The 18617-nt window shown below is 54.2% G+C and overlaps 1 protein-coding gene across 1 annotated transcript in view; it reads left to right on the plus strand.

The window, feature by feature from the left end:
- The window catches only part of PLXNA1 (plexin A1), a 120856-nt gene extending 102651 nt beyond the window's left edge, over window positions 1–18205 (plus strand). Inside the window, exons 24-32 of the mRNA XM_074602299.1 lie at window positions 3524–3670; window positions 4493–4652; window positions 5237–5340; window positions 5815–5911; window positions 6619–6809; window positions 7729–7898; window positions 9646–9858; window positions 13505–13655; window positions 17177–18205. Coding sequence (XP_074458400.1) covers window positions 3524–3670; window positions 4493–4652; window positions 5237–5340; window positions 5815–5911; window positions 6619–6809; window positions 7729–7898; window positions 9646–9858; window positions 13505–13655; window positions 17177–17272 — 1329 coding nt within the window. The 3' untranslated portion in view covers window positions 17273–18205. The remainder of the gene's footprint in view (window positions 1–3523; window positions 3671–4492; window positions 4653–5236; window positions 5341–5814; window positions 5912–6618; window positions 6810–7728; window positions 7899–9645; window positions 9859–13504; window positions 13656–17176) is intronic.
- The last annotated feature ends 412 nt before the right edge of the window (window positions 18206–18617 follow it).

Here is an 18617-nt window from a genome sequence, read left to right on the forward strand (position 1 = left end):
GTGGGGTGAACGGCGCCTGCGGTCCTGCCGCTGGTTTGTCAGTCAGCAGAGCCGTTTCTTGGGATCCTGCCTGGCATCAGCGCAGCGAGGCTGGGTGGCACGCAGCCGTTTTTGTGGGATTTCATCCCTCATTAAGATAAAGAGGGTTTGAACCATTTCCAGCCAAGAGATGAGAGCGAGCAGGAGTCTGTGCAGAACTCAAGTGATCGTCAACGAGAGGTGATTTATAATATCACTTACACGCACTTGGCTTTTTGCCTCTGTCGAGGGATAGCCTGTATCTATAAAAATCTAGCTGTGGCGTGTGGTGGAGATTGCTTTCCAGGGGTGGGAGAGGAGGAAAGCTGTGCTGTTCATGGGCAGATGTCAAACCTCCCGACACCTCTTTGGGCCGGGGCTTTGCTCAGCGGGGTCACCCTTTGCCCCTGCAGCGGCAGTGCCCGGTGGGATCATGTAGGATGTACTCGGTGGGATTAGGTAGGACACTGGCAGATGGCTCTTCGGGCTCTGCGGGGTCGATGGGACAAGCAGAAGTAGCTCTTGGTGTGGATAAACTCCTTCAGGGCTGAGCAAAGCGCGGCACACAGCCTTTGAATGCCCACAGTGGCGTTTGGGGACGTTACATTCATGTGCGAGACCTGATGCCCTTGGCCTGTCCCTGCCTGGGCTGAGCCCTGTGGGCAGGTCACGGGGCACGTTCACCTCCTTCAGAAGCTGCTTTGGACCATTCCATGTGCCCTGGGACCAGGGCAATGCCTTTTTATAAAGTCCTTTGCTAAGCCATGGCTTTGGCAGGGGAAATCACCTCCAGTCTCTGGGTGGTAGCAGCAGGAGAGAGAAGTCTGATCTAGATGCACTATTACAGGAGGAACATATGTTGGAGGGCTTGGATAAACCCGCTGGCTGTGAGATTGTTACGCAGAGGATCATCTCCCTGGGGAAGTGGTTGAAACTCCATCACATGGGTCACTTGAGTTACAGGAAGGCTTGAGGATGCGCTTATGGCCTCTCCTGGGTCAGCCCCACCAGAGAAGACCCACAGGGCCGGTTCTGCCTGTCTCCTGGCAGTAAGGATCACAGGTGGCATCAAAAGCAGGAGAAACCCGGTGGAGTAGATGGAGGGGTATCACAGCAGACAGTTTGCCAGCAGGGAAACACATGCCTTGCACCAAACCGCGGTAATTGTGCATGTAAATGAGGCAGGCGGACGTGTGCCCAGCTGCCAGATCGGCTCTCGGCAAACCTGCCCGGAGCAGGGCTGGGTGCTCGGCATCGAGCGGCCGCGATGTGCTGGGGCGAGGGACAGGGACAGAACAGCCACCCCTGCCCAAGGCCAGCAGTGTGGGGAGCCAGCAGGGGCTGCCGCTTTCACGGGGACCCTGTAGTAGCATTTATCAGACACTTAATGAGACACCCTGGGGAAAGGGAGAGGGATAAATCGAGACAAGCGCTGAAAAATGCACGATATTAGGTGCCTGATGAGCTAGATCTAGTCAATAAGACAGTTTGAGCGTTAGCTGGCTCGCCTCAGTCTGCTCCCCGTGTACCGAGGCAGGCGTGGATGTGCCATGCCTGGGGGTGTTTCCAGTCCCCCTCCAGATGGGCTCGCATGGAGAGCCCCCCCAAACCCCGCTTTGCTCAGGCCCCCAGCAGTGAGCAAACTGCATCAGGGCTGGCAGCGTGGGCATGGCTGCGTTTTGGGGGGCAGGCTGCCCTCCATCAACCTGCCGGGCCACCCGTCCCCATCTCAGCGGTCCCCGCCTGTATCTCACCTGATGGAGACCATCTCGGGGGAACTGCCTGGCGACGTTTTCTGTGGTCCCTGGTCATTTTGGTGGTTTCTGTCAGGGACGAGCCCCAAACCATCCTCATCTGTTGTGGCTCAGTGAGCCGTGACTCGTGGCAGCATCTTGGCCCAGGTCCTCAAGAGCCAGTGGGGACAGCGAGGTCAGGAGTGCGGTTTTGGATTTTAGGGGTAGGACTCGTGTTTAGGACAGGTGGGGAAGCCAAGCTGTAACATGGAGGACGCACAGAGTCAGGGGGACAGGGCAGAGGGGCTGTTTTGTTTGACATTGGGGTGCCCGACGGCTCAGAGGGAGATCTGTGGTCTGAGACGGGAGCAGCCATGCCAGATGTGAGCAGGAGTCTCGCTCCAAGCTGTCCTCCATCCACGCCACTTCCGCAGACTCGGAAGTTTTACAAGGAGATTTTACGAGCCACGGAAAGAAGCAACTCCCGGTCTTTCTGCCGCAGCTGGAGGGGTGGGTTTGGGCGCCGTGGGGTTGCCTGGGGGCTCACCGCTTTGCGGCCAGCCGGGCGCTCCCGCCTTGCCGGGCAGCCGGTAACGCGCAGCCTAGCACCCACCGTGGGTCTCTCACTTTTCTAAGCTGACTTAATGAAGCCAAGTTTGCAAATGAAACATAATTTCAAAGACAGGCGTGTTGTCGGAAGGTCTGGGGATGATGTATGCCTGTTCCTGCTCGTTAGCAGCTGTCTCTTTAATTACCGCAGATGCTAACGAGATGCTAACAGCATATGGTGACAGGGAGAGCAGCCGCACTTTGCACCAAAGTACAATTTATTTGTGAGGTTGGGAGGGAGGGAGGGGTGAGGACTGGTGGGGTAAAATCTGCTGGGACTTCTCCCTGTCCTCTGCTCCCATCGTAGCCTTTTTCCCCTTAGGGCTAATGCCTGCATCTGGAAGGACTCATTGGGATGCAGCTCAGGGGAGAGATTTGGGCCCTGAGTGATAAAGGGGTGTCCATTTCCAGCCCTCCTGTGCCAACTCATGCCTCCAGGCTGGTTGGTGTCTCCAGCCTCAGCGGGTCCTTTGCTGTTCCTGGGTCGCTGCACTTCCAGCATCTTTGGGGGAAGTGTCTGGTCCAGTTTCCCTCTCCCTTCCTCCCTTGATGCTCTCTTGCTTTCCCTTCCCAGTGGATCTGTCTGGCTGTGCCCAGCTATCATATGGAGAAATTTCCTTTGACCTTTTCTCACGTGAGATTGGGCTTCTGGCAGATACCAGAACTGCTTTGTGATTCCTGGGCAAGAACCACCAGGCTATCCCACTGCAGCATGCCCTTGCCAGTCCTCAGGTGCTTCTCTTGGCTGGGCCAGCTGAAAAGATCGGCCATATCCCATGCACAAAGTCCCCAGACCCAACCTGCTCTGCGCGAGCCCTGAATTTTACCTTTTTAGCTCAGTTTTGGCCTGTAGAACGAGCAGAAGTCACCGGGGAGTGTCTGGAAGCTCTGGGAAGCTGAGCCTGGGGGTTGATAAACAGGGAGCAACCTCCAGCAGCCTTGAATGGAAAGAATGTGTTCCTCCATGGGATGAATTTTACCATGTGCCCCCTTCCTTGCTGTCTTGAGCAAGGGCTGGAGACTCTTTATAAAGCCACGTGTGGGGCTCAGTGCTGCGGGGACACAGCAGGCTCCTGACATGCTGGTGGTTCTTGAAAGGCAAAGGTGGTGCCCGGCACCTTCTCACCCCTCTTTCTCCTTCTCCTCCATCCCCTGTCCCACAGGAGTGTGCCGGGGAACCGCTCTTCATGCTCTACTGCGCCATCAAGCAGCAGATGGAGAAGGGACCCATTGACGCCATCACAGGAGAGGCTCGCTACTCCCTCAGTGAGGACAAGCTTATCCGCCAGCAGATTGACTACAAAATGCTGGTTAGTGCAAGCAGGAGCCTCGCTGGTACTGGTGCTAGCTTGTCCAGCTATTTAACAAGATCTTGGAGGCACCCAAAGTGTGGTGCAGAGAGTGGTTTGTTTCTTGTTCTTCTCTCCAGTGTCCCTAGGGTGCCTCTTAGCCTGTCCGTGTGGCACCCATCTCAGCTAGGGCCAGATTCGGGGCCTTTGCGTGGCAAGGTTTGGCCTTGCCACGGAGCTGCGAAAGCCAGGCATGAACTGAATCCCGCTCTGCCCCTCTCCCAACAAACGCCATGTCCCTGACAGATAGAGGGACAGAGATGCTGTTGAATGTGTGCTACCTGGAGGAGCCAGTGGCTTATGTGGGGTGGGGATCAAAGTTAGAGCCTTGAGGAGATGGAGAGATACTACTCTTCCTCCGTATGAACCATCTCCTCTGTCCAGCTGGATGATAAGCCAGGCCCTTCCCCTGACCGAGCCTGCAGCTGGTGCTTCACCACCTCCATCTCCACTGGGGTGGGCTTGGGAGGGCAGTGGAGTGTGCACAGGCGTCACTCAGGCTAGACAGATGTTTGTGAGCTGGGCATGGTTTGCTGGCCCAGGATTCCTTCACTGGCACCGTGCTGCCTTTCTGGGAACAGACTGGAGATTTGGGTACTGGGGGAGAGAGGTAGGGAGAAAGAGAGAGCAGGAACATGCCATGTGGCTGCACCCCTGCAGCCGACCAGGAGGTGAGAAGACATGGCCTGTAGACAGCTGTAGCCCCATGTCATTGGACCTGCCTTTGCAGCCAGTGTGTCACATCCTCTCACGAGAGTCTTTCTGCCCCCCTGCGCTGCTCAGACCCTCAACTGCGTGAACCCTGAGAACGAGAACGCCCCAGAGATCCCCGTCAAGGTGCTGAACTGCGACACCATCACGCAGGTGAAAGAGAAGCTGCTGGATGCTGTCTACAAGGGGGTGCCCTATTCCCAGCGACCCAAAGCCGGAGACATGGATCTGGGTAAGAGAGAGGCGAAGCACTTCCCTGTGGGGAGCAGGGATGTAAACAAGAGCAGAAGTGCCAAAAAAAATGTTCAAGGCAGGAAAATCTGTATCTTCTACAGGAGAGAGGTCCTGGCAGGAGCAGAACGTTTGTGCTTGTCCAGTCTACTTTTGCGGTGCTGGTGGCACTGACTGTGTGGCGACCCCTGGCATGAAATTGTGGGTTCTGCCAGTAGAGAGGATGGGGAAAGGAACCTCCTCGTCTCTGGCTGTGGTCTGGATTGCAGGCTTGAGGTGGCTGAGATCCAAGGAGGCCAGCAATAGTTGAGAACAGTGTTAATAGTCCTGTTCTTAAAGGAGGCGTAGGAGAATGAAGAGGAGAGAAGCAAAGGAAATGGTCGCCGAGGTCAAATTGAGCCTGTCTTTCCTTGAGTACTTAGAAACAGTTTTTGTCCAGCGTCCTATTGACAGTCGTTAGTCCTGGGATTCAAAAAGTGGTGGGAGGGTTCTTCTGTTGATACGCAGATTGTGCTCCTACCCTTGCCTTGGCTTTGTGCTCCAAGACCCCCACTAACCGCGGGCCCTTCTCCCTCATGGGGACAGAGTGGCGGCAGGGCAGGATGGCCCGGATCATACTGCAGGACGAAGATGTCACCACAAAGATCGACAATGACTGGAAGAGGCTAAACACCCTGGCCCACTACCAGGTAAGGCTGTCCGTGGTGGAGAGCACTGAACAGTCACCAGCTGCTTTGAGCTTGAGCATCTCTTCTCCCTGCTCAGCTTGGTCAGAGCCTTGGCTTGGCTCTCCAGACCGTGCTGCTCATGCAGGTGCGTAGCCAGGAGGTCTGCAGCCACTTTCCTGCGTGGTCCCCATGTTTATGGTCCTTCTGTTCAAGGAAGCACTAAACGGGGCATCTTCAGGGCTCATAGAGGCTGTTTCCCGCTCTGACCTTACTTTACCATTTTCTTGTCAAGGTTTCTGGTGTGTTCCTGTTCTGACCCTTGCCCCCAGTCTGTCTCAGGGGTAGATCCATAGGTCTCCTTTGCAGGAGATGGATCCCCTGGGGTGGGGTGCAGTGTAGCTTCATCCCTCTTGGGCTGGTTTCTCCCTGCTGCGGGGCTGTTCCCTCCTGTGCCTCTCTGGTGCCACAGCCTCCTCATGCCATCTCTGCCCCCAGGTGACGGACGGCTCCTCAGTAGCCCTGGTGCCCAAGCAGAACTCGGCGTACAACATCTCCAACTCCTCCACCTTCACCAAGTCCCTCAGCAGATACGGTGAGCATGCAGGGGCGTCCTCCGCTGTGCTGGCGGGGGAGGCAGCACCGGGCTGGGCTTGCAGACCAAGGCATGGGGCAGGTGATTGTAACTGTGGCTCATGTGAACAAAGTCCTCCGAGCCCCTGGGTCTCCTGCAGCACGCTATTTGTTCTGGTGTCAGAGAGGGAGCAGATGTCCCCAGAGCCATCTCTTTTTGCAACATGTCAGACTCAGGGGAGAAAGATACGTGTCAGATGGCTGCTGCTAAGGGATCCCCTCCCTTTTATTCCCTTGAAATCTAATTAAAATAGGCACAGAGGCACTTTGCACTTAAATGAGCAGAGTTGAGGACTCCAGCGCACGTGCTGGCAAGTGTGGTTCAGCCTTGGTTTGGAAGGGAATAGTGTGGTCAGCTCAGACCAACACAGGAGGCATCTGTGATCCTGGTACCTGTGTGCTGGGAGTAGGACAGGCCTCTGCAGAAACCCTTCCATGATCGTCCTGGCCCCTGTACATCGGCCAGGATTGCACATGGCCTGGGAAGCTGTGAGGACAGTCCCAGAAGAGCTCTCAATCCATGGTGACTGCAGAGGCTGGATCCCAAAGCTCCTGTTTAACAGCTGTGATGCACCCTGAAATCACAGTGGAGGGAAGGGGGATGGAGCAGCTGGTGGCACGGTGGAGGCGGGCAGGGTACGAGTGTCCCCTTGTGCTTGGTGCTTGCAGAGAGCATGCTGCGGACAGCCAGCAGCCCTGACAGCCTGCGCTCACGCACCCCCATGATCACCCCGGACCTGGAGAGCGGCACCAAGCTCTGGCACCTGGTGAAAAACCATGACCACATGGACCAGCGGGAGGGTGACCGGGGCAGCAAGATGGTCTCCGAAATCTACCTGACCCGCCTGCTAGCCACCAAGGTATGGCATGGAGACACAGAGCGGCCACCTGGCTTTTCAGATCTGGATGGGGACGGGTAGCGATTCGCGATGTCCAGAAGTTGTAAACACTGCTTTTTCAAGAGCCTTCTGCATCAGCCCAGGAGGAACTACTCTCTTCGTCTTTGGGCTTTCCTGAGATGCAGGTGGCGTTTTTGTGTATCAAAACCCTCAGCGAATATCCCTTGAGTGGATTTTCCTATTTGCTTTTTTTTTGCACCCTTTGTCGTTTTTACTGTTCCCTGTATCCTTGAGCAGCTGCTGGACTGCAAAGCGGAGATGCCCTGGGGCAGGCACCTCATCCCCTTTGGTGTCTGGGATAAAGCTGCAAAATCAGTGATGTGGGAAGGGTAATTACCGGGGGCATTTGGCATCTCAGCAGGTTCCCCTTCCCTCAGCACATACAAAGCCTTCTGTAGTGCTGAGCGGGTGCTGCGTGTCTGAGATGTCCCCAGAGAGGAGCCGAGGGCTGTGCTGTGGGCGCTGGCTCAGGGTTGCAGAGTCTGGGCTCAGCCATCTCCCCCGTGACTTGGCTCCCCCCGTCCGACGTGGGACGAGGGCTTGTTCAGGGATGTTTGTCATCAGGTCTTGGGTATCTTAATGGGGCCCAAACAAGACTGTGATATGATGTAGGTCTGCTTGGGTTTTGGTCTATGTGGTATTTTTATGTGTATGCTTTTAGCATGCTGGATCGTGCAGCGAAGGAGATAACCACTGCTGTGTCTGTTTCCCAGTGTAAACCACTGAGAACCAGTAAAGTTACACATACTGTACTGTGCTTCTTTTCCAGGTGGTAGGAATACAAATGAAATTGGTTTAAAGGACAACCTTTAGTTAAAGGCTCATTCCTCTGCCGGGGCTGGGCATTGCTGAGCCACCCCTCTCTCTTTCTCCTCCTCAGGGCACCCTGCAGAAGTTCGTGGATGACCTGTTTGAGACCATCTTCAGCACAGCACATCGTGGGAGCGCGCTGCCCCTCGCCATCAAATACATGTTTGATTTCCTGGATGAACAAGCTGATAAGCATCAGATCAACGACTACGATGTCAGGCACACCTGGAAGAGTAACTGGTAATGGAGAGGGGCAGTGGGTCGGAGAAGGGGGGGGCTAACGATATCGCAGCTAATGATACTTCCTGCCCCTCCCACCGGAGCAGAAATATGTCCCTGGAAATGATCCAGGACAAGAGAGGCCCATATCTCTGTATTTCGGGTGTGGGTAAATCCCTTGCATGCCTTCCTGCAGCAGAAAAAAATCCCAGGAATGCAGGGCTCCCTCAGCCCTTCCATCCCCAAATCCCGGGCACCACACTCTGCCTGATGGCTGGAGTCAGCCGAGGACTTCAGCAGTTCTGTTCCCATCTCACCTTGAGCAAACGCTGACGGGCTCCTCCATCCTCCGGGCTCCTCCGGAGAACACCAGCCCCAATTCTTGTCTCGACTGTCCTAAAGGTGTTTCCACGCTCCCTCCCGTCGCTCAGCCGAGCGTGCCCTGGCAAAGTCAGCGTAAAGCTGCGTGTGCGCCCTCCATAAGCTCTCCCGCAGAGCCAACCCATCGGCTCCGCTAATCACTCCCTGAAAAGCGGGGCGGAGCGGCTGATGAAGCCTCCGTGGGTGCCGTGCTCGGGCCAGGGCTCGAGCAGGCGTTGGCTCCTGCTCCGCGGCCCCCCCTCGGCATTTTTCTTTGCTGCTGCCTCACTGATTTCATCTCTCTGATGTTGCCGTTACTGGAGACGGGTACGTACATTCCCGTGTCTGGCATTTGTTAAATGGCAGCCAAATTGCTTTTGTATAGTTCAGTAACTGTTGGCAATTAGCAGGGCAGGAAAAGAAACATTTTTAAATGGAGATGTGAGAGCGCGGAAGTGCTTGGAACTGATTTATAACTCGGCTTTCTATATTAAAAGAAGGAGCGAAAGGCAAGGAAAGAAAAAAAAAAAAGCCCTGCTCCGCAGGGGCTGGGCACGCAGGCTCCTGCATACTAATGCCTGTGCTTATCTCTGGGCGCTAATTCGATGTGTGGAGCTAATTTCTTGAGGCCATTCCCTTCACAAATGAAATATGTACATGCACCCGGTACCCTCATTAGGAAAGTCCTGGGGAACGAAGTGTGTTTTGTTTAAGATAAAAGCATTTGCTGGGTGTTGGTGCTGAGGGATGACAGAGCGGAGAGGCTTTCTGATGGGGGGAGACCTTGAGGTGCTCCCGGGAGAGGAGAGGGGCAGCAGGATTGGGAAATGGAGCCATGGAGAGCAGCACGTGTGTCAATATGCAGTAAACATCCAGTCGGTGGCTGGCCAGGAGACCCGCTGTCTCTACGGCTGAGAGCTTCATTTCCAGCATCCCAGGCTGCCTAAATTCTTCTCTGGCGTTAAATGTGCTAATGAGTCCCTTGAGGAGTGCAGTTAACCCCCTCCTCCTCCACGGTAGATGTGTGAAATGCCACACGGCACCGTAGACGGGCTTTTTGATGCGAGAGAATGGGACTGTGCCTGCTTTGACCCATGGGCTTAGCAAGGGCTCTTCAGTACGAGCGGATCCTTGGAGAAACCGCAGACCTGCGCCGCCCCTGTTTACCTTTAGAGATGTTGGCAGGGCTGAGGAGTTTCTCCACGGAGAGCTGCGGCCCGGTGGGGGTGGGCAGAGGAGAACAGCCGTTTACCCCAGGTTGTTTGCATCCCTGGGGCGCTGGGAAAAGCATCCTGCCCAATTCCGGGTCATGGGGAGCTCCTCCTCCTCCGCAACTGGAGACGCGTGTGAGCTGGCTGCCGTGTGGGGCTCGGTTCAGATGCTGACTCCTCTTTCCTTCTTCCCTCAGTCTACCTCTACGTTTTTGGGTGAATGTGATTAAGAACCCCCAGTTTGTGTTCGACATTCACAAGAACAGTATTACTGATGCCTGCCTATCCGTGGTGGCTCAGACATTCATGGACTCCTGCTCAACTTCTGAGCACAAGCTAGGAAAAGACTCTCCCTCCAACAAACTACTGTACGCCAAGGACATCCCCAACTACAAGAGCTGGGTAGAAAGGTGAGTAGACTTGGCAGTAGCTCCTTGCGTCACCTGGAGGACTTACAGTGGACGTACGTGGGCGTGGGGACTTCGGTTGTTGGTGGGAGGACTCCTCTTGGCAGCTGTCTGAAGAGGGATCATATTAACGCTTGTGGAAGGTGATCCTCTCGTTTGGGAGGTGATGCTTTCTCGTCATTGTGTCCTGGAATTAGTTTGCAATAACTGTTTGACGCAGCCGTTTATGACTTGCTTTAGGGGTGCTAAAAGCAACCTCCACTTTTAGGTCGTCCGATGTTTTCTGTTGTAAAAACTTGGTCTGTGCTAGGGAATTGCTAACACCTCCCTCGATTGCTTTCGAAGAGCAGTGAGAAGTCAGCCTTGGCCTAGAGAAGTGTCTTTTTTTGTACCACGACAATACACGCAGGTTTTGCTGAAATGGTTGGAAAATTACCATTTCCCGTCTCTCATCCGTCTGTACGTCTCACCTGGGATCCTGAGATGAGAGCACGCGCTCTGAGGCAGTGCTCGGGCTGCTGTCGCTGTGCCGGGGAGCAGGGAGAGGAGCAGGTCCCCTGACGCCTTCCGACACCCTCCACGTTCACTGTGAGCTGATGAGAGACATCCTTCTGTCCCGCCGAATTAATACAGTGTTAAAGGTTCAGGGTTTGAATGCTACTGATTGCAAATTGATGCGCTCAGGCATAATGCTGTGTTTAGCTTTATCCTTTTGGGAGAGAAACCTGGGAGATGTCCTCCAAAGCCCTCCAAATAGAGCTACTGTTAAAATGTTGCTGCGTGGCAAAGTGGGACTTCATCAAGCTTAAAAAATGGCAGATTGCAGGTTGCTCACGTAACTTTCCCCTGGTGCTGGTAATCTGTGCTATGGATTATGCTCTTTTTTTTTTTTTTAAACTGAAGGCCCTTTCCTCTTTTCAGCATCTAGACCAGATACAGAATGAACCAAATGAAAGATGCCCGGGCAACAATAAGCATCACATTCTCTAGTTTGCAAGCGTGGGATTTTGTAGCCTAAATCATCCTTTGGATACTCCCTTGTACACGGTTATTTTTGTCGCGCCATTGGCATGCCTGGTGCTTTGCAGGCAGGTACAAAGACAAGCTTCTTCCCTTGAGGAAGACAGGGCTTGGATCAGAAGAAAAGATGCCCCTGAGATGTGATGGCTGAGATGAGAGATGAGCTGCACCGTAACAGGAGAAATTTCTTTGCAGGGGGCTGGAGGGGGCTTTGGAGTGGGGTCCTGTAGGAACATCACAAACTTCATAAAGTCAATTTCTCTGACCTTGCCATCTCTGTGACAAAAATATTCAGCTCTGTGTGTGCCTGGAGGTAAAAAAGGTATAAAACCATTCCAGAGTGAAACATTGGTCTAGACACGCTGTGTCCCGGGGGGGGAGGCAAGAGATCTCACCGGTGACAGATGTTCCTGCCATCGCTTACTGCCGGTGTGGTCCCAGAGGCAGCCGAGCAGAGGCAGAGCTGCCCCGTGCAGGGTGCGACTGCATCTCCCACCTTTCGTCTGCTGCGGAGATTTACGACGTAATCGGCATTTCTGGCTGTTGGCACGGTTATCGTCGCAAAGCTGTGCAGAGGCAGGATGGGAGCGATGCGTGGGCGGCTGAGTGGGACTGCTTAAGTCCCAACAGCAGGTCTGTCTGTCGCCGTGATTCAGGCACCAGCTGAAAAAAGGGCATCCTGCCAGTCTGAGGCAGGAATAGCAACGGGAAAGGGCCTGGGAGGTGGGGAGCCTGGGGAAACCCGAGGGGACTGCTGCCGGGGTCACGGCTGTTGTAGGTGTCCTCTGGAAATGGTAGGTGTGACTGGGATCTCGGTCCACAGGAGCCATGCACGCTTATGTTGGAAAATGATGTTTTCCTGCCATCTTCTTTGTCATGATAGAAAACTGGGAACGTAAAACCCCTGCACGTTACCTGGACATCTTGTGGCAGCCACAAAAGCTTTCTTCGTCATCAGGTCTCCCTGTACGTTCATCTCCCATGAGTCCCGCCTCACAGGGGCCTTCACCTACAGGGTTAAAGGCTGGCCAGGAGGATCTCTGTGGGTTTTCTTTGCTAACTGAAGCTGGCTGGAACTGGGAAGGTTGGGCGTATTGTCCCTCATATTCCTCAGCGCAGGTAGAAGTAATGTCAGCTTTAGGAGACGTCACTCTGGAGGTGATCTCTCTAGTGGCGTAGCAGATCTCTTGATGCCTCACCTCGGACTGCTGCTCTGTTGGCAGCATACGGGAAATCTCTCGCATCACTTTCTGGGTGTGAATGAGCCTCCTTGTTAAAACTGCCCAAGTATTTTATCACTAGCTGAGTTCAGCGCCGTGGGATGGAGTGGATCCTCATATTCATCTCCTCAAGTGGTCTTCCTGCCATCTGCTCCTATTCAAGTGCTTCAGCCGTGTTCCACCTCAGCATTCAGCTGATGATGCTAATGATGCTAATCACTGGACCAGAAACTTCACTGAGTAGTTTGAGGAGTCACGAGGAGTGAAGCAAACCTGGGCGAAACTGGCACTCTCTGTTTCCAGGTGGTGGGAGCCGCTAGGGCTCGTTTGCTGTGGGTAGGGTTTCTTTTTTCATAGAGGCCTGTGGACGCAACCCTGCTTTCCAAAAGGACCTCAGTAGCCAGTTCACTGGTGCGTCTGCTTGGTGTAATGGGATGGTGCAGCTTTGATCTCCCTGGGTTTTGATGAATATCCATTTAGATACTCTGTTTTCCCACTGCAGTTCTGGACCATATAAGCTCTGTCTGCATTTCCCTGTATTTGCTGAGCGTATCAGTGAGGCGGCTATGGGATGGGACTGCAAACCTTAAGGTGTCCTAGGAAATGTAAGGTAGTATTTTGCTGATGGCAACCATCAGACAAGGATAAGAAGGCAGGAAAACACCAAGTCATTTGGCCCAGGCATGACCGAAGACATCAGCTACCTCCTCTGCTGCCCTGGATCCTTTGATTTCACAAACATGTCTGCAGAACCTCAGTTTTTGCTGAAAACGAAAGCTCCTCGTAGGTTTTCGGCGAGCGATAACGTCTGAGCATGGCCAGCGGCAGCCGCAGGCCGTGTTGAATGCCTGTTGCTGAGTAGGACGTAACCACGCGGGCGTGTATCACTGCAAGGGCTGGATGGGAACTTGCCTTGTGTTCACTCACCAAGGATTTAACGGAATGCAAAAAGGCGCGGTTGGCTTTAGCGGTGCAGCAGCCTTAGGAGAATGGCAGCAAAGCCTTACGGATTGCTGCAGGCACGGAGGATTCTGGCGGATGCAGTTTCTTGGCAAAACATGCCAATGGGGTGGGAAGGAGGAAAAATACGTGGTTTAAGAGAGGGTGAGAAATCCTTCAGAGCGGCGGCTCCTGGCTTCCCAGCACGGTGAGCTGGGCTGGGCTGGGCTCAGTGCCGCTCCGTTGGGAGCATGTTCTTAATGATGCTGACTGCTCTGGGGAGTGCTCAGAGAGCTCTTGATGGGCGGTGGCGTTACAGTGGGTGGTGGAGGTATGTCACCTCTTGGAAGCAAGATGTTCTTCACCTTGCCTCTCCAGTGGCTGTTCTCAGCAAGCGTCGCGGCGGGGACCCTTCCCCTTCTATCTATCTGTCCCTATTTCTGATCCACTCTTCTGTTTCTCTCTTGCAGATATTATGCAGATATAGCTAAAATGCCAGCGATCAGTGACCAGGACATGAGCGCGTACCTGGCGGAGCAGTCACGGTTACACCTCAGCCAGTTCAACAGCATGAGCGCGCTGCACGAGATCTACTCCTACATCACCAAGTACAAGGACGAGGTAAGATGCGGCGATGGGGAGTCAAGCCTGGGCTACGAGCTGTGTCCCTTTGCCCTCGTTTCTTCAGTCCCACTCTTTTTCCTATAGAAAAACACCCCATGAAATGTGGGGGAGTAATGTAGTCTGTGTAGTCTTGTGCTTGAGCCGGTGGGGAAGGAAAGGTTTGGGAGATGTGGAGCCAGGTGCTGGTGTAGGCAGCATTTTGTTCCCCATGTTTTCCGCAGTGACTAATGTTGGGAAACACCTATTTTTCTACGCATCTGACACACGAGCTCTGTGGGGCTGCAGAGTTTGCGGTGTTATCTCAGTGTGGCTCCCCTCCTCGCCTCTCTTGTCCCCCGCCACTGACCCGGCACCGTGGCGGTACCAGCACTGTGTGATTATACAGCAGCGTCTGGCTCTGCTCGCCGGGGATGCTAGAGGACGTGGTGGCCTCTTCAGTGCTTGCTTTGTGAGCATCAGTAAGAATGGTTAAAAACCCCTCTGTTGTAATTTATACAAATCAACTTCGTAAAGCACCGCTCAAATCCACACCCCGCATCTTTTTATTAAAGCAATAAAATATGTAACTACAGTAAAATACGGATCTATACATATAATACGATAGTATAGGTTTTATTGTCCCAATAAAGCGGACTGACGACTGTGTTTGAACGGTGGCTTATTTAGATGACAGAGTGCCAGAACATCTCGCTTGGAGAGAGCCGGGAGAGCCGGCCTCTCACCCCGCAGGGAGAGGGAGCGCGGTCCCCGTTGTACCCTGCAGCAATCCTGAGAGGCGTCTCCCAGTGCCGCTTTGAGATGTGAGTTTAGGGAGTCCATAAGCAGGTTGTAGCAGACCTGGTCCCTGGGTCTAAGGACAGCAGTGGGACCGTGGGGGCCAAAATCCTGGTGCATCTGGGCGCTTTGCAGGAGTGAGGAGGAGGAGGGCCTGGCTTGCCTACAGGGCTGGGAGGAAACCCTGGTGCCTGGGAAGGTGCCGTGTGGTGGTCACTGTGCAGCTGATGGCCACGTGCTGATGACCATGCCGGTGGGAGCTCTGTGCCTCTCCCCAGATGACTTGGGATGGCGCATCCAGGAGGCCTCCATAGCTCTGCGTGATGAGTTGGCCATGAAGGGTTTCTGGGGTTTTACAGTTCGTGCAACAGCTCTGTGGCTACCAAGAGAATGGAAGAGGAGCAGTCTGGAGAATCTAGATCTGCTGCAGGGCAGCCATCATCCCTCAGCTCACTTCCTGCAGGCTAAAAGTCCCCCCAGGCCTTAAATAAATCCTCCAGGCCCTGGGCGAGAGCAGGGAGGGGACCGTGTGGCATTATGAGCTGCTCTTTGGGGGCACAGGTCCTCTTCTTGCCCACTAACGGCAGCCTGACATCTGTTGAGTGTCTTGCTGTCGCCTGCTCTCGGAGCATCACAAGTGTGTTCACAGCTCTCAGGAACTTCTTTTATTATTTGTAATGGGATTAATAAATCGCAGCTGTTCCCTTTGTTTGTTTTCATTCATTAAGCACAATTACATGCAGCCCAATTGCACCCTCTTTGATGCAAAATGGGAGAGAATAATTTTTCCTGTTGTTCAGTGCAATAATATGCTGTCATTGGCTGTGAATGAAAATCATAATTAATTTTCATTTGGGTACTTGCATCCTGGTAATCAGTGGTCCTGGCTCCTTCCAGCAGGTGACAAACCTGGGTGTCTCGCTACGCTCGGCACAGGTTTCCTCTGACTGCATTGTTTCCCTAAGGCTGAGATAAAAGAGGAGCAAATAAATGCAGGGGCAGGTTGTGAATCTTTCGACACCTCAGCGTCCCCGGATACACGGCTGTCTTATCAGGAAAGGCGGAGGAGGTGGCCGAGGGGAATAGGCTCCTCTTCCACTTCTCAGCCCAATCCTGTTTGGTTCCGGCTCAGCCACCTTTCAGGCACGTGGGGTTGTGATGTCTGCATGAGTGTTATTATAGCTATTTTATTCCGCGTGTAGTGTGACGGCCAACAGCGGCTGCGGAGATGGATGGCGGGGTGGTGTCCCCGGTGGCAGGTTTTGTGGCAGAATCTACGAGCTCTCGCGAGTCCAGCTGTAGCCCCGAGTCCTTGCTGCCAGGCGGGGTAAATCAGGTGTGCCTGACTCTCGCTGGTGAATTTTCCCCTCCTCTGGAGCCAACATGCAGCATTTCCCCTTCCTTTGGGAATAAATTCCCCATCGAGCATCTCCTACTGGCCCAGCAAGCAGGGACCAGCCTGCTCCTGTCCCAAAAAGCCTGGTGGAGAGCCGGAGGCTGGCGGTGGCCGGAGGCTGCTGCGTGGCAGCGCGGTGGATGCTGCACAGCACGCCCCACACGCTGCTCCACAACCCGCCGGCGCTGCAGCAGCTCTTAATCAAAGGGAACTGATTCCCCATTAAGAAGTTACCTGTAGGGCTCCTGATGGACTTTGCCTGCCTCCTAGTAAGTCTATTAATTATACAACAGTTTGTTTCCAATTATGCGGCCAATGAAATGGTTAATCAAGTCCCCTTTGACGGATGCCTTGATATTTAATTGCAAAAAATTTGCTCTCTCAACTAGCTCACCCGAGGAGATGAGATTTCTGTCAGGTTTGTTTTTTTAAATCAGCTTCTCTGCTCTGCTGGCATGATGTTAGTGAGACGAGACTCCTGGCTGCTGGGAGGGCAACGGCCCCTTCGTTTTACGGTTCATTACTCCCTTCTCCCCACTCTGAGCCTCATCCTCCACCCTCCCACTGCAGCCAGTCCTTTCCCGGCACTGGGGGCATGGCCGCATCCAGCCCAGGGCAGGGGACCATCCCTCCACCCTGAGATCTGTCATCACGGACAGGGGATTGTTTAGAAAAAGAGGATTTCAAGGCAGGAAAGTCATCCTCAGGTGTCTGTGGGTGCACCCCTTGCACGGGACTGAGGGCTCTCAGCGAGGCAGGCTTTGCTGGTGCATCCGTCTGGTCTCCTCCTCCATCACCCCAGTGCCCCCCAGTTGTCCACCTTGGGGAGAGACCAGGGGGGTTTTACCACTGGCGGCAGCTGAAGCCTCGTGGATTTGGTTGTTTTACACTCATGGGACCAGTTCATGGCTTGATCGTGGTCTCTGAAATGCAGCCCCCACTTCCCGAGGACGTTACGGGTTTGTCGGAGTCATGGATGTGATGGGAAGGTGGTGCTGTCTTGCGTTTGGAGTTCACCCTCTACTTGATGATGGTTTTTCATTGTCTTCGTTCCCCCATGTGCACGTTGGCTTCTCGTTATCAAGCAGGTCCCTGGTGTTACTGCAGCCCCTTGGGGGTTGCGGAAGAACCTGTGGGGTGGCAGCACTCAAGCGGTGTCCTCCACCTCGCACCTCCTTTGGCCCTTTCCTGGCCCTGTGAGGGACGGGAATGAACGTGCACCGCCTTCCGTGGGGCCACATGCCCGTGCCCTGATGCCGTCGATGAGCCAGCGTGGCCGCGGGCAGCAAGGAGCCGCTTTGGGTAGGAGGGCATCTCCTCACCCTGTCTTCTCCCCTCTCTCCCCCAGATTTTAGCCGCGCTGGAGAAGGATGAGCAGGCCCGGCGGCAGCGGCTGAGGAGTAAGCTGGAGCAGGCGATCGACACAATGGCCTTAAGCAGCTGAGAAGGCGGCGGCGCGGTGCCAGCATCCCGGGCAGCGGAGGCGGCAGGAGGGAGGGGGCCGGCCAGCGGCAGGCGCGGGCAGAAGAAGACTTTGGGGCTGGGGCCGGATGGACCCGCGGGAGCCACCACGCCTCCGCACGCTTCCCACGAACGAACAAGGAAACCTCGCGCTTTAGCAGAACAAAAAAAAACCACAAAACAAAACAAACCAACAAATCCCGACGACAGCAGCGACATCGATAAAACCCTCTGACACACACACACACACACACACACACACACACATCCCACCCCCCGATCCAAGCGGGATGCAGCCGGGACCTTGCAGAGGGGCGATGCCGGGCAGAGGAGAAGGGGGTCGCCTGCCCCATGGACCCGCTGGGCATCCCTCGCCTGGGCAGAGCCCCGGAGCCCCCAAGGAAGGAGGGTCGGGACCGCGGGGCTTTCTAGGACGGCGTTTGGATGTTGTTGTTACTTTGGTGGAGGGAGGGTGGGTGGGCTCCTATTTTTACTGTACTTGACTTGCTCTCCCCTCTTTCCCCCCAGCTGTCTGCCCCCTCTCCTCCTCCTCCTTCTCCTCCTCCTCCTCCTCCTCCCTTTTTCTGTCTCTTCCCCCCTTCTCTCTCTCTCTGGCCTTCTGCCACTAGTGTTAACTGCTATATTTGCACAATTTACACAAGACAAAACAAAATTTTTAATTTAAAGAGAAAAAAAAAATTATAACAAAAAATGGGAGGGGAAAAAAAAAAAGATTCTAAATTTTTTTGCAACAAACTAACAAAAATGGTTTTAAAAAATAAGCTAAAGGACTGATGCTGGGGAGATTTGGGGGTGGGGGCAGTAGGGGTGGGCAAGAAAGGGAGAAATCCCTGAGCTTTGATATTTCTAAAATAACGTCCTGTGCCATGTTTTATTTGAATGTTGTTTAGTGCGGAAAAAAAAAAAAAATTGAAAAAAAAAAAAAAAAAGGTGGGAGTTTTGTTAGCTGGGTAGGTGATCTTATTTAAATGCTGCTGGAGCGGTTCTGGAGGTCGCGGTCAGAGAGGAAGGGAGATCCCAAGGTTGGTTGTTCTTTCCCTGGCGGATCGCTGAGGGATGGTCGGTGTTTTGTTGAGCTCGTCCTGGTTTTCCCGGTCCGGTGGCTGCCGGGGGGGTGTGGGCAGCGCTGCCCGTCCCGGGACGATGCGGGGCAGAAGAGAGGTGCGGGGGCTTGGGGGCTGTCGGGAGGGTTCGTGGAGAGCCAGCCTGGGGGGTTTTTGGCAGATCCCCTGGTGCTGGAGCAGCCTTAATGAAGTCCTCTTTATTTTTATTTTTTTTTTTCCCCCCCATCATCTTTTTGTGCTGAT

Source organism: Larus michahellis, chromosome 10 (assembly GCF_964199755.1).
Source record: "Larus michahellis chromosome 10, bLarMic1.1, whole genome shotgun sequence".
NCBI classification, from domain to species: Eukaryota; Metazoa; Chordata; class Aves; order Charadriiformes; family Laridae; genus Larus; species Larus michahellis.